The sequence below is a fragment of the Mixophyes fleayi genome, chromosome 1, assembly GCF_038048845.1.
Source record: "Mixophyes fleayi isolate aMixFle1 chromosome 1, aMixFle1.hap1, whole genome shotgun sequence".
In the NCBI taxonomy this organism is placed as follows: domain Eukaryota; kingdom Metazoa; phylum Chordata; class Amphibia; order Anura; family Limnodynastidae; genus Mixophyes; species Mixophyes fleayi.
In genome coordinates, this window is record NC_134402.1 from 59,382,287 (window position 1) to 59,395,677 (window position 13,391).

General features: G+C 39.2%; 1 protein-coding gene across 1 annotated transcript in view; it reads left to right on the plus strand.

The window, feature by feature from the left end:
• Positions 1-1,590: 1,590 nt before the first annotated feature.
• SLC30A9 (solute carrier family 30 member 9) overlaps positions 1,591-13,391 on the plus strand; it is a 60,813-nt gene continuing 49,012 nt past the window's right edge. Inside the window, exons 1-2 of the mRNA XM_075195054.1 lie at positions 1,591-1,748; positions 8,375-8,530. Coding sequence (XP_075051155.1) covers positions 1,649-1,748; positions 8,375-8,530 — 256 coding nt within the window. The 5' untranslated portion in view covers positions 1,591-1,648. The remainder of the gene's footprint in view (positions 1,749-8,374; positions 8,531-13,391) is intronic.

The window sequence follows — 13,391 nt, forward strand, 5'->3', positions numbered from 1 at the left end:
GCTATAATACCGAGCTACAACGCCGGCTATAGATCGCATAATAAACTTGCGACCAAATTCATCTAGCTGCGTATCTTGAGATACGTTGCTTGTTGAATTTACGCGTACGCATGAGTAGAATATGTTACACAAGTTGCTCCAAGAATGTGTCCACTAATGAATTAGGCCCTTCAATGTTTATAAAGGAATTATTCTTTTTATCCAGGGATGTTAGATTATACCTTCATGGAAATTGTACTTGTAACGGATGGAAGAACTAAGTTTAGTGGCAGACCATTCCTCTTAAAAGCATGCTTGACTCACATAACAAGCACTGAAGTTTACTATTTTAACAAACAGATCTGTCTGCATATGACTTGCTAAATCAGTCATGTGCAACATTATCACAAGGTAACAATCATACCTGGGAAGAAACAAATTGTCTATTTGCTGTTCCACAAAAGAAAACCTCAAAAGAGATCTGCAATATTCAGGATGAGTGGAAATCCAGTGGTCCTGGCATAAATATGGGCACTAGAAAATGCAATACCTGTAGAGGTATTACATTACAGGTTTAAATCCCCTGAAAACGGTAAGATTCAGAGATTACCGCATTTGCAAATTTCTAAGTTATTTATTACTAGAAGCTCACAGTAGACATTGGAGATATCTGCTGCGGTCCTAGTCTCTTCAGTCGCAAATCCAGTCTCAATAGGTGTCTATGGGGATTGTGATTTTGCCCTATTTATCAAGCGGCAAAATTTGGAGCTCAACCACCAGTAGCTAACGCGTCAGCGGTTATAATCTATGGGGAGAGATTCGGATCCCTCCCCTTCGCAAATTCAGCCATGTTATTTGAACCTGTTAGCAAATTGATCGCAATTTGAAATTAAAATCAACGTGAGCAATATGATTATTCATAAACAGACCCCCTAGGTACTTTAATATTAATACCTGCCTCTCTGACATAGAAATCCCCAGGCCTAATGACTGACAGTTATACACAGCTTCTGTAGCTGGTTGGATTTAGGAGTCTGTTTATTAATAGGATAAAAGCACTTTCTCTGGCGAAAATTGGCTTTATCTGTGGAGTTCTGCTGAATCAGGGCTGGGCTTGTTTTGGCCAGATTTCCCATGTTGGGACATATGCCATAGTCTGGGCTTTTTAACATAAAGTAATACAGCCTAAGACTAGGTACTTGCAATAGTAAATGAGTGCGATAAGAAGAGGCAGAATATTATCACACAGCGAATCCTTCCCACACTGTTCTAAAATATTGTTTCTATTGTTGTTAATAAAGACGTGAAGCCGGATAAGAGGTGTTGTCGGGTAATAATAATTCCCTGATAGGTGGATGCTCTGTGTGACTGGTCGCACGTTTTCCATGTCATAAAACAAGTGTGCAAGTAGTTTTTTAATAAATGGGGAACAGTGTGTATATTATTATTTCATCATCTTGTATTTGATCTAGTAGTCTCTACTCAATGGTGTCAACCATTTTTTTGAAGACCAAGCAATGTAAAAGCAATAGCACTGTCTACACCAAAATGTCTTCTGGACTGGAGACAAAAAAAGTACTGTATCGTTATTGCTCTAGTATGTCGGATTATTGTCACTCTCACAGCTGTATGAGCTGTGTTTGTCCCTGGAAAGGAGCAGTATCAGACTATGGCGGGGGTGTCTGCACAGAGCCGGGGCTGGTCCTCACTCTGCAGGCTCTACCTGCGTGTTCATTCGGTACCACCGAGCTGTAGGCGGGCCTGTCATGGTGAGTTACCGAGCAGACATAGGACTGTGATAAGAAGTCATGTCATGTAATGCAATGTTGTATGTGTCATTGTGCCTGAGCTGTATCTGGGGTCTGCTTTGTTGTGTTCTCTCCTCACTGCACTTAAACTCTCCTTACTGGGTGATCACCATAGCTGGGAGCTTTCAATAACAATATCCCATCCTAGCAGACTGATCAATGTTAGCCCTTAGCCCTCAACCTCCCAAAAATGAGCTATAACATGTTTGGATTACAGCTATAAAAAGTCACATATGAGTTAAACTGATATTTTTTGTGTGTTGTTTAAATAATGGAAAAACTCCAACATTGTATTTTACCTGATGCTGATAAATGTATATATCAAGAAGAAATGAATAAAACTATCATTATAAAGTCTGGTGTGTGAGATTCTTAAATTTTGGCCATAAGCTCTGGAAGGTAAAACTCCTAAGGCTGTCGGTCAGACCCTGACTCTTTTTTGCCAAACAGAATAGGTTTAGCTGGGAAATCACATAGTTTAGCATAATAATTTATTGCAGCACTATAGACAGCTTAAAAGAATCCTGCACGCTCTCTATTGTATTGGAATAATTTATGATGTTGCACACCTTTTATACTTAACAGATCAATGTATTATGATACCTAAGTAGTACATAATTTTATCTGCTACCATAATTGCGTAATACTGTGATATTGAGATAAATTGATCTTTTCAATGCAGTACTGTATGATGGCATTACTGTATTATTACAGAACTGTTGGCAGTGGGTGTGGATTAGAGTACTCATTTTCCTTCATCATATTAGGGAGAGTGCTAAGTTCTTGTCATAATTATTCATGTGTTAGATTATACTTGTGTGTTCTGCAATATACACACTTTTTTTTTGCAGTGCCTGTTATAGCTGTTGATAGTGCTTTATGCTCATATGAGTGATATACAGTCGGAACAATAATAGATAATACATTTTGTATATTTCTACTTTGAGTTGATTTCATTTATTTTTGAATAAAGGTGTCTTATTGCATTTAGATTAGCAACTATTATGATGTGCTCACGTGTGTTATTATTTTAAGTGCAGACCTCTGAACTCTCTGTTTTTGTTCTTTTGTAATTTCTTTCTTTACACATTTGACTGCTGAAGAAAAAGTTTATTATAGTTTTATTGCTATATCAACTATTGTAACAAAGAAGATATATCTGCATATCATAAACAAACACATAGTTACAAAATTACTTGCAAGAAAGTTTTTCTTTTCATGTATGGAAAACAAACAGCATTGGAGGACAATATTGAGAATCTCACTGTGGTTTATATAAAATGGTCCACTGTCAATGACACGTTTGAGCTGTCCACAATATTGTATTCTTATTTACTTTTAAAGCCACTGTCAATAAAACTTTTTCTTTACTTCGTTTTGCCTATTCAGGGTATGCGTATATTACACATAGTTTTTGCTATTCCTCTGTAGAGGAAATAAGCAAAAGCAAACATAGGGAATTGTATGTGGATTTACCCTTTGTCTGCTTCCTGACTTTTTCATTCCTTTTAGGGAAATGTCCATATCCTCCAATAATATCATGCCCTAACAGAAGCTGGCTGATAAAGCAAATGGACAACTTGTTTCTTCCCAAGTATGATTGTTATCTTGTGGTAATGTGCACATGACTGATTTAGCAAGTCATGTGCAGCACAGATCTGTTAAAATATTAAACTTCACTGCTTGTTATGCGAGTCAAGCATGCTTCTAACGAGAGAGGAATGGTCTTATGCTAAACTAAGTTCATCCACCCGATACGAGTACAATTATATTGAAAGTAAAACCTAACATCTCTGGTTGAAAAGAATAATTATTTTAAAACAATTAATACGTCTAAATAACAACAGATGTTCATTGGAGTTGTGAAGTCCTTGTCACCCACCAGTGCGGCTACAAGCTCCCTCGTCTACACAAGCCAATTGTTTGAGTTTCATAAAGTTGCGGCCCCACTTAGTCACCCATTTCTTTCTAAACTCTTGCTGCTCTAAATTGGTGCATTCTGTTCGTGTATGTGGAGGAATATACACCGATCAACCACAACATTAAAGCCATTGACAAGTGGCGTGAATAACATTGATTATATCATTTCAATGGCACCTGTTAAGGGGTGGATGTAAAAGACTGGGTACACGCTATAGGGTTTTCAGATGATTATCGGGCCAATCACACGACAAATGACCGTTCGTCCCGATATCGCATTAGTGTGTACACTCCAATGATATACAATTATTGTTCCAAAGCACATCGTATATTTCATTTGATTGTTAAACCGAATTAAAAATCATGTTCAACGATGGAACAATGTCGTTCCAATTCTGCAGTGTGTATGTACTAAAGACCGGCAGTGTCCATAGATCTCTATGAAGTGTGCAGAGTCATGTTCTTTTCAGTCAATGGTTATGACAGTTGAAGAGGATAGATCTGAATGTAAATCTTGTAAAACATGTATAATGTATACTCAGTCATTGGTAAAATCGTTAACTATATCGCATCAGGAGACATTTTCTGTAGTGTGTACCCAGCCTTAGGCAGTAAGTGAACAGTCAGTTCTTGAAGTTGATGTGGATGTGGAAGCAGGAAAAATAGGCAAGTGTAAGGATCTGAGCGACTGGGGTGTTCCTGGTAGGTAGTGGTTAGTAGCTACCAAAAGTAGTCCAAGGAAGGACAACCGGTGAACCAACGACAGTCAAGGGGTCCCAAGGCTCATTGATGCACGTGGGCAGCGAAATCTAGCCCATCTTTTCTAATCCCACAGAAGCGCTACTGTAGTACAAATTGCTGAAAAAAGTTAATGCTGGCTATGATGGAAAGGTGTCATAACACACAGTGCATTGCAGCTTGCTGCACAGCTGCAGACCGGTCAGAGTACCCGTGCTGACCCCTGTCCACCTGCAAAAGCGCCAATAGTGGACACGTGAGCACCAGAACTGGACCATGGAACAATTGAGAAGGGTGCCTGGTCTGATGAATCACGTTTTCTTTTATGTCACTTGGATGGCTATGTGTATATCCATTGTTCAGCTGGCTAAGTGATGGCACCAGGATGCACTAAGGAAAGTAGGCAAGCCGGTGGAGGCAGTGTGATGCTCTAGGCCAGGGGTAGGCAACCTTAAAAACTCAAAGAGCCATTTGGACCCGTTTTCCAGTGAAGAAAAAACTCGGGAGCCACAAAACCTTTTGGACATCTAAAATGACGATAACACTGCTCAAAGTTCAAATACAGCTGTAACCGGCGGTATGAAATCAAATTTGGACAAACAAATCCGTTTTTAGATTGTAAAAGAAGGCACTTGCCTTTTATCTGTAACAGCCTCTCTTGAAGATGAATTACCGGCAGTTTGTTATATACATATATATCTTTAGTAATACACTTGTCTAACATACCAGCGCTCCTATTCCCCCTCCTTCCCTCCTGTAGGTCCCTTTTTTCTTTTTCTGCCCCGAAGAATTTTTTTTTTTTTTTTAGTTACTATTTACTTACCTGAGTCCTGGATCTCCTCTTCTCTGCTCCTCCTCGGCGCGCTCTCTGGCAACTGAATGACGCTGACTAAGGTCACGTCACCGTCATTCAGCCAGCAGGGAGATGCGGCGGGGGAGGAGCGCTCTCTCCTTTGCCGGTTCTCATTACTTTTTTAGATTTCTACATCGCAAAGGGGGTGACAGAGCGCTGTCACCCCCTTTGCCAGTGACACACAGGCGAGCTGCAACAGATGGCTGCCAGAGCTGCATGCGGCTCCAAAGCTGTGGGTTGGCGACCCCTGCTCTAGGCCATGTTCTGATGGGAAACCTTGGGTCCTGACATTCATGTAGATGTTACTTTGACATATACCACTTACCTAAACATTGCTGGAAGGGAATTCTGTAACGAAGGGGGGAGCCAGTGCAGTGCTTGGCAGATGTAGACCGACGAGAGTGGAGCGAGCCCTTTAAAGTAAAAATAGTTTACTGCTGGCTTCTAGCTTCATAAACTATGTAAAAAAAAAAAAAAATAACATGCAATGCCTGTTAACTCTGTTTGTTTGTAATAGCCAGTCTCCTTTATAACTGTGTATATTCCCAATTGTAAAGTGCTACGGAATATTCTGGCGCTATATATATATAATATATATTATTGCACACGGCACTGCTTTCCTTTCCATTCTAAGTAACCAGACCACTTTTCTGATTTCTATTCTCTAATTGTGTATTACGGTTACCTGCTAAAAATAAAAACCCAAAACAAAAAAAATGATTCCAAAGGTTACACTGAATTATACATAGTTTGAGTCCTGTTATCGTATGTTCATATTTATTGTGATATTGACTATACAGTATTAATTGTGTTGTGTTTTCTTTTTGATAAAATACTGCTATTGAAGCAGAAGTCTCAGTTATTCTATCCTACAGTACAAAGCATATTGTAGTGACACTGGATTTTCTGGAATTTGTGCCCTGATCAGAGGATTCTGGACCCCTCATGATCTCTATAAGCTAAAGCACAGTCACGTGACGTTGTTGCACTCTGCTAACCTCTGTTCGCTCTGTTTTATAATCACATTCTATGTTTAATTCAGTAAATGCGTGTAGTGTTTGCACATGACTTTCCAAGGTTTGTGATCCCTTTGTACATTTTTACATATTTAATATACATGTCTTGTTTTATGCTATGTTGTGTTGCCTTAATTGACGTGTTTAAATACACAATTGGAGAGTATTGATTATAGACATAGAACTGCTGTGAGTAAAGTGTCTTATTAATTATCCCAAAGCTCATTTATTGTCTAAGCACTACATTGTTGTTGTATTTCAAAACAAATAAAAATGTGGTCCCTGACAGGGTGGAACAAACCCCAGAAGCCAGGTAGCCAGAAAAAGATAACTGCTGTAGTATTGTTTTGATTAATGTCAATGGATGCATATCTTCCATGACTTCTTAAAAGGTCCTGCATTTGACTGACTTGTTCTTCAAGTCTATATTATTTTGCCCACCCTTGGTCTAGGTTATTGTGTTTAAAAAATGTTCCCATTTCTGGATAAATCCTTTTAATTCATTAGTGAAATTTCACCAAAATATGGCAGTGTTCAGTGATCATCTTCTGTTTGTTTCACTGCTTTAATAGAAGCCTTCTGGCTTTCCAGGAAAGCCAAGATTGTACAGATTTACAACATATCCAAATATATTTTCGGGGCACTACTTTTAATGAGGTTCCTAATTGTGATCTGTTCCAATAATTGTAGGACATCCCTTTGTGTTTTGTCCTAATGGAGAAAGGGTGACCAGTTTTTAGCCACCAGGCAATAAATTCGTTTTACTTAATACATTTATTCATATATTTTGTTTTCTCTGGCAATACAAGTATTAACTTATGTCTGTAACTACTATACTGTAAGAACTTTCGTTATTAAAATCGTTTTCTTTTTCAACAACCTCCCCGGCTGCCCAGCACCATCAGCCAGAGATGACTGGTTTAATCCTGCAGCTAGTAATTTTGGGTTGAGACAATTGTGAAAGGACTTTAATATAAAGTATGCTTGTAAGCTTTACACTGTACTGTGTTTTATTCCTAACTACCAAGGAGCAATCATGCGGGACATATTTCATTGAGCTGGTTCTTGTCATGCTCTGAAGTTGAATTTTAATGAGGATGTGGCATGGTTTGTGGATGCAACATTATTGATTTCTTGTGACCATAGCTTTTAGTTTTCATTCTCAATATAAAAGCTACGAAAGAACAAAGAACTTCTTGGTCCCTTTGCTGCACTCGCTGTGTTTGTAGATCATGACACAGGATTTCTCAGACTATTTCTGCATGCAGCTAAAAAAATGAAATAACATGACATGTTTGTGATTAAATTATTTTACACCAAGAATCAAGAACTGAGGGATGTCTTTCTGCCTTCCAGGAATCAGTTTTCTGGACCCAACTGCCTGAGCATCTATCAAGCTTGGGCATAAAATAATTCTAATTCTAAGCCTGCTTTAGAACTAGCTTTTTTTTTTTCTGTTGCATACATCAAATGGTTGTGACTTGTTTTATGTTTGACTTTCTGAGATTGCCTATCTTTCCATTTCCTGTTTCTTTGTTGCATGTGATTTGTAACAATCGCATCTCCCATTACAGTCAATTAATATTGTGTCTGTCAATTGCGAGCAGTTTACCAAGTGCAAGCTGACAAAAAGGCAACTGCCTCTGATTGTTGCTGAGTAAAGCTAGTCAGTCGCCAGTGTACCCTCCTATGACTCCATATATTACAGATTGTCAATAAGACTATTCTATACTAGTGTCTGTTTAAACATGTACTTCCTACTGTAAATTTTAAGGATATAGTCATCACTTAGGTACAAGGACAAAGGCCAAGTGCTTGTTACCGATCACATAAATCCAAAGTGACTTCTAATGTCTCTATTTACATTTGGACTTTTGCCTAATGAACAGTCAAGTGATGACTCTCCGCTTATAGTCAATACGACAGAGCTCACTGTGTGTACAGATATTTCCATGAATATATATATTAGCATCACTTGTGTATTATGTATAATTAAAGCACACTGCCATTAAGTAGTTTAGTCATTACGGCTGTTAACGGAACAGTGTTTCCTCTTGCAGGATGGCAGAACTCCCTGAAGAGTAGAGGAACCTTTTGCCTAATGCCAAGTAGTCGTCTACCAGTCCAAGCACAAATCAGACTTTATTCTTCTAATGAGCCGAAAGAAGGAAGTGGACCCACAGATGCTGCCAGCTCCCCAGATAAATCTCCAGCAGGTAATACTCATGTTACCCACTAACATTCTTCTCACGGACGTTGTTTTATCTCTTGTAGAGCTATTCCTTCAGCATAAACAGTGCCCATGTCTGGTGCTTTGTTCAATGTTATTGCTAGGTAAGGCTGTGAATATTACTTACATTTCCTGTGGTCGTTTGCTACAAGGAACACGGTTGCATTGTTTTACGTGCGTGCTGTGACCAAGCAGTGAACATGGCAGCTCCCTCAGCAGAGAAATAAGAATTTCAGGGCAGGATGTTTATGCAGATACATTTTACTAGGCATTTATAGATTAAAAAGGAAAGAAAACCTTTGACAGCACATTAACTAAAATATAAGTGTGCTTAACTTAAAGAGCTACTAGTACAATGCCTAATTATAGGTTTAAATAATCAAAGCAGGCCGTGGTTCATGGGGTGTCATTATTTATTATACAATCCTATCCTCATAAACCCAGTAAAACCAGCAGCTTTCAAAAAGGGTTGTCAACGTTTGGACAACATCTCATGTGATATTGCCCTTTTGGTGGGATGTTCCCCTTCTCTTCCAGTTCCCGCCACTGCCCGTTTCCTAGCCGCTTTTTACAGGACTTCTTGCATTGAACATCATGGCATGTAACTCATACGGCAGCTACTTGAAACGTCCACGTGTCCTGGTTGCATTAATGACACATATAAGTCTGGGCAAGATTTAATTACAGACGGTAAAATTGTGTATTATGCATTCATCATATATAATAAATAGAATAGATGAAACATTTAACATAAACTTAAGCAACCAACTAAGGTCGCAAACCGGTCAGCAGTGTTCAGGCCCAAGACAGACACATAGGCATAATAGAATATATTACCTGTCTAGGCACTGGCTGGCACAAAGTTTGATCCCAGGAGTTAAGCTTGTTCAGAAATATATAGAATTTCATGTCCATTCATGTGAAATGCTTTCTGTGGCTCGAATCCAGTTAACTTTATGAATGAGTACTGCATTGACCACCAGATGTGAAGCAACACAACTTCCCTCTAGCATCCCCTAAAATACATTGGGTGTGCAGTATGAGGAAAGAGTTTTGAGAGTCTCATTGTAGTATACCAACTATATAGGCAGCACGGTGGCTAAGTGGTTAGCACTTCTGCCTCACAGCACTGGGGTCATCGGTTCAATTCCCGTCCATGGCCTTATCTGTGTGGAGTTTGTATGTTCTCCCCGTGTTTGCGTGGGTTTCCTTCGGGTGCTCCGGTTTCCTCCCACACTCCAAAAACATACTAGTAGGTTAATTGGCTGCTATCAAAATTGACCCTAGTGTTTCTCTCGCTCTCTCTCTCTGTGTATGTTAGGGAATTTAGACTGTAAGCTCCAATGGGACTGATGTGAGTAAGTTCTCTGTACAGCGCTGCGAAATCAGTGGCGCTATATAAATAAATGGTGATGATATAGTACTTTGTGTTCTGTCTCCCAGGTGACTTCTAACATACTTTATAAATTTATTAGATTTATTTTTCTTGACCTACGCCTCCCATTCTCTGTTATCCATCTCTTTTTCCGCCTCTGACATCTGCTGTGCACATATGATACTCCATATCCCGCCTGACCAAACTCTTGCCCAACCTTCAATCTCTCAAAACCCACATCTTCACTGTAGGCTATCCAACCCCCACCTGATTCTACTCCCTCTGGGTGTATTACCAGCTGTCATCGCAATCTCTAGTCCTATTGTCTCTGCATTGCCATTTGCACAGTGTGTTGGATAAGTAAATAATAATGATGAATATTGGCAGGTGCTAAATACCCATTCTGTCATAGAGAGATATAGGGAATTTGCACCAAAATTCTTTTGTATTAATCACAACAGGAGAAATGCTATTTACAGGAATCTTCTCCTGCACCACCTCTACCCAGCTGCAGTCATGCTTATGTACTAACCTTTATAAAAGCATCACTGTCTGGTACTAGAATGTCAGGATTTAACAAGCGTAATACGGTGTGAATCCTGGATTCCCAGCTAGTGAATGTAGTTCTGGGGAGTAACTATGTGTCAGAAAGCCCCTGTTATAGGTTATTACTGTCACAAGCTTCAATATTTCTATTAATATAGCATAAAATTACCAGAACATTCGTACAACTCAAAATGTGCAGTGTGTACACACGTGATTCCATGTAATGATGGAAATAAATGGACTGTTATGAAACTGTGGTGGATACAGTACAGTGGGTCCCTCACTATTCATTGTGATGGATGGAATGACACCGAGTTTCTCACACATGCTGGTTGATGGCTCTGGCATTGTTCTTCCTCTCCCTTAGGGGTCAAGGTTCGTTCAGTGATGCTGTGATTACCAGGTAAAGTACTTGACAGATCTTGCAGCATTAATATCACAAGTCACTGAGGCTCCTGAGAAACTGCGTCTCAGTGTTTATGGTGTCACTCCAGCTCTGTCTCTACCTACCTCTGCAGTTCCTGCTCTCGGTATGGGAGCAAGTTGGGAGTTTTGGACCCTAAGACTATACGTTCTATGATTTGCCTGCTGACATATATGTGAATAATAAAACATATTGGCAAACGTGGGCCTCGGAGAAGTGCCTGGCCACTTTGAGCACTGCCACATACCATAGAAAAGGCTAACTGTATATAAATCTATTGATAACAAATATAAACTAGACATATTACAAATAAATGTTCATATTAACCATAAAATGTCAATCCACTTCTTACACTCCAGTAACCCTGTGATCTTCCGGTATCTACATATAGGCTGATATATTGTCATGTTTCACCTCTATAGGTTATTGCTGACACAGGACTATCTGATTTATCACAGGCAGGTTATAATTACCTAGACATAAGTAGCACTATTGTATCACATTCCGTAATAAATAATGATAGGCAGGGTCTTGCAATACGATTGGGCTGCACTCTGTAATCGGATCTAGAAAAACATTTTTATTTTTTTTCTTTCTTATTATTTTTTTTCCTTCTTAAGATTTACCTATGTCCTTGGTGAAATGATTTTTTTTTTTTTAATTGCATCTTCCAAATAAAGAATGAAGTATGTGATACTATGCCTGTTATTAACCAGTCTGGCCACTCTTGTCATATGGTCCCTGGAGAAAGTATTTAGTTATTGCCTACGATCCAGGGTAATCTTTTGGGTTCTACTGGCAACAGAGATTGCTTGGCAGGAGTGTATGCATTGTGCCAAGAGAATATGACTGATACTTGCATGTGTGTTCTAGCTATGGGAGTATGAATCCATGCTATTTGTAGTATTAGTAAGAGATGGATTTGGGCCAATTTTAGGTTTTACAGGCCCATTATAGATAGGTGCTTATGTGCTGGTGATGTAATATATGTACGGTGTATGATTGTTCTGACCTCTGACTAGCATTTTTAGTTGTGGGAAAGATTTGTAAAAGGTGTACAGAAAGTTTCACATTTATGTGTTGTAAATGATTACCTGCGAAGTCAGGCTGCAGAAAGGTATTATGGGTTTAGCTTCTATCACAGTGTATGTGTATGTCTGTGGTAATGAGCTAGACCTAGATGTTATTAGTGAACTCTCGGGTGCCAAAGTATACAGCTAAAAGTATATTTTCTTTACCGGCGCGGTTGCTACATTCTTTTTAAAGTGTATAGTTTACACCAGCATCGATTTAGCCATTAGACATGGGCCTGTAATCACCAGAGGCAGTGCTGCAGTAACTGTGTTCCTGGAGCGTCAAGGATGACCGTGTGCTAGACACCGCCGAGTGCAATATGTTGGACAGTGCTGGTTGTCACAACCCGCCTGTTCTAGAGCAAGGGGCTGGAACTGCAGATCAAAGCAAGTTGTGCGCATGCACAGTGCAAGACATTTTACAGAGCACACAAAGTTACTATCTGTAAATGTACCCATGTGCAACTCTAAGTGAGACCCTCTGTCTTCTTACTCCTACACTGCTTTCAGGTACATTCCCAAGCCAGGCTAGTTCATTTTATAGATTTACAAAACAGTCTGCCTGACCTAATAATAAACTAGAATAAGAAAAAACTGAAATTTATATGTCTTTTCTTTTCTTATTTATATTCTAGCCATTTATGTTAATACCCACTGGGTTTTCTGTTTCTGATACAGGCCAGTGCTGATGATCCTATCTTGGCAAACCAATAAGTCTGAACTGCAGACTTGGAGTAATGAAAGTCCCATATGCCAACCAAGTGTTAAGCAGCAATCATACTTTTACTAGTTGCATATGAAAAAAAACATTTGAAGTCTGCACACCCACCTTTATCAGGGTTTTGATTCACTGACTCATGTCTTGCTCTGATTGAACAGCAGATAAGCCATTTCTCATTGAATGAGTGACTTATTCAGCCCTTGATTATTTTACTGAGGTCGGCCCAGATTCATAACACTACTCCTATTTATATCTAATCCCCATCACTCCTTATGTGTTCAAAAGTAAATACATTGCCAGCGTGGTGAGCTGTCTCTTACCAAGAGTAGCTGTCAAAATAAAGGAATCATTTGTGTAAGTGAGAGATACACATTCATTGAAAGTAAGTGCTTCTACCTAGTATGGGATCCTTAATTAATTAAGCATTTGGCATCCACGCTTAGGGTCGGGTATAAATGTGCCAAACTGCTCCGTTCCACGGCTGATGGTCAATTATTGGGAAATATTTGGCACAAGCTACAGATGTGAAAGCTGCAGAACTTGCCGAAACAAAGCCAAGATAATGTTTTCACGGAAGTCTGCATGAGCAACATCATGACCTATGGCTATCCATAGTTGTTAAGGGCATTCTACTCAACCAAGGTGTTCAATGGTTTGACATGCACGGGAAAAAGACAAGGATCTCTGAATTAATTTTATTGTTTACAG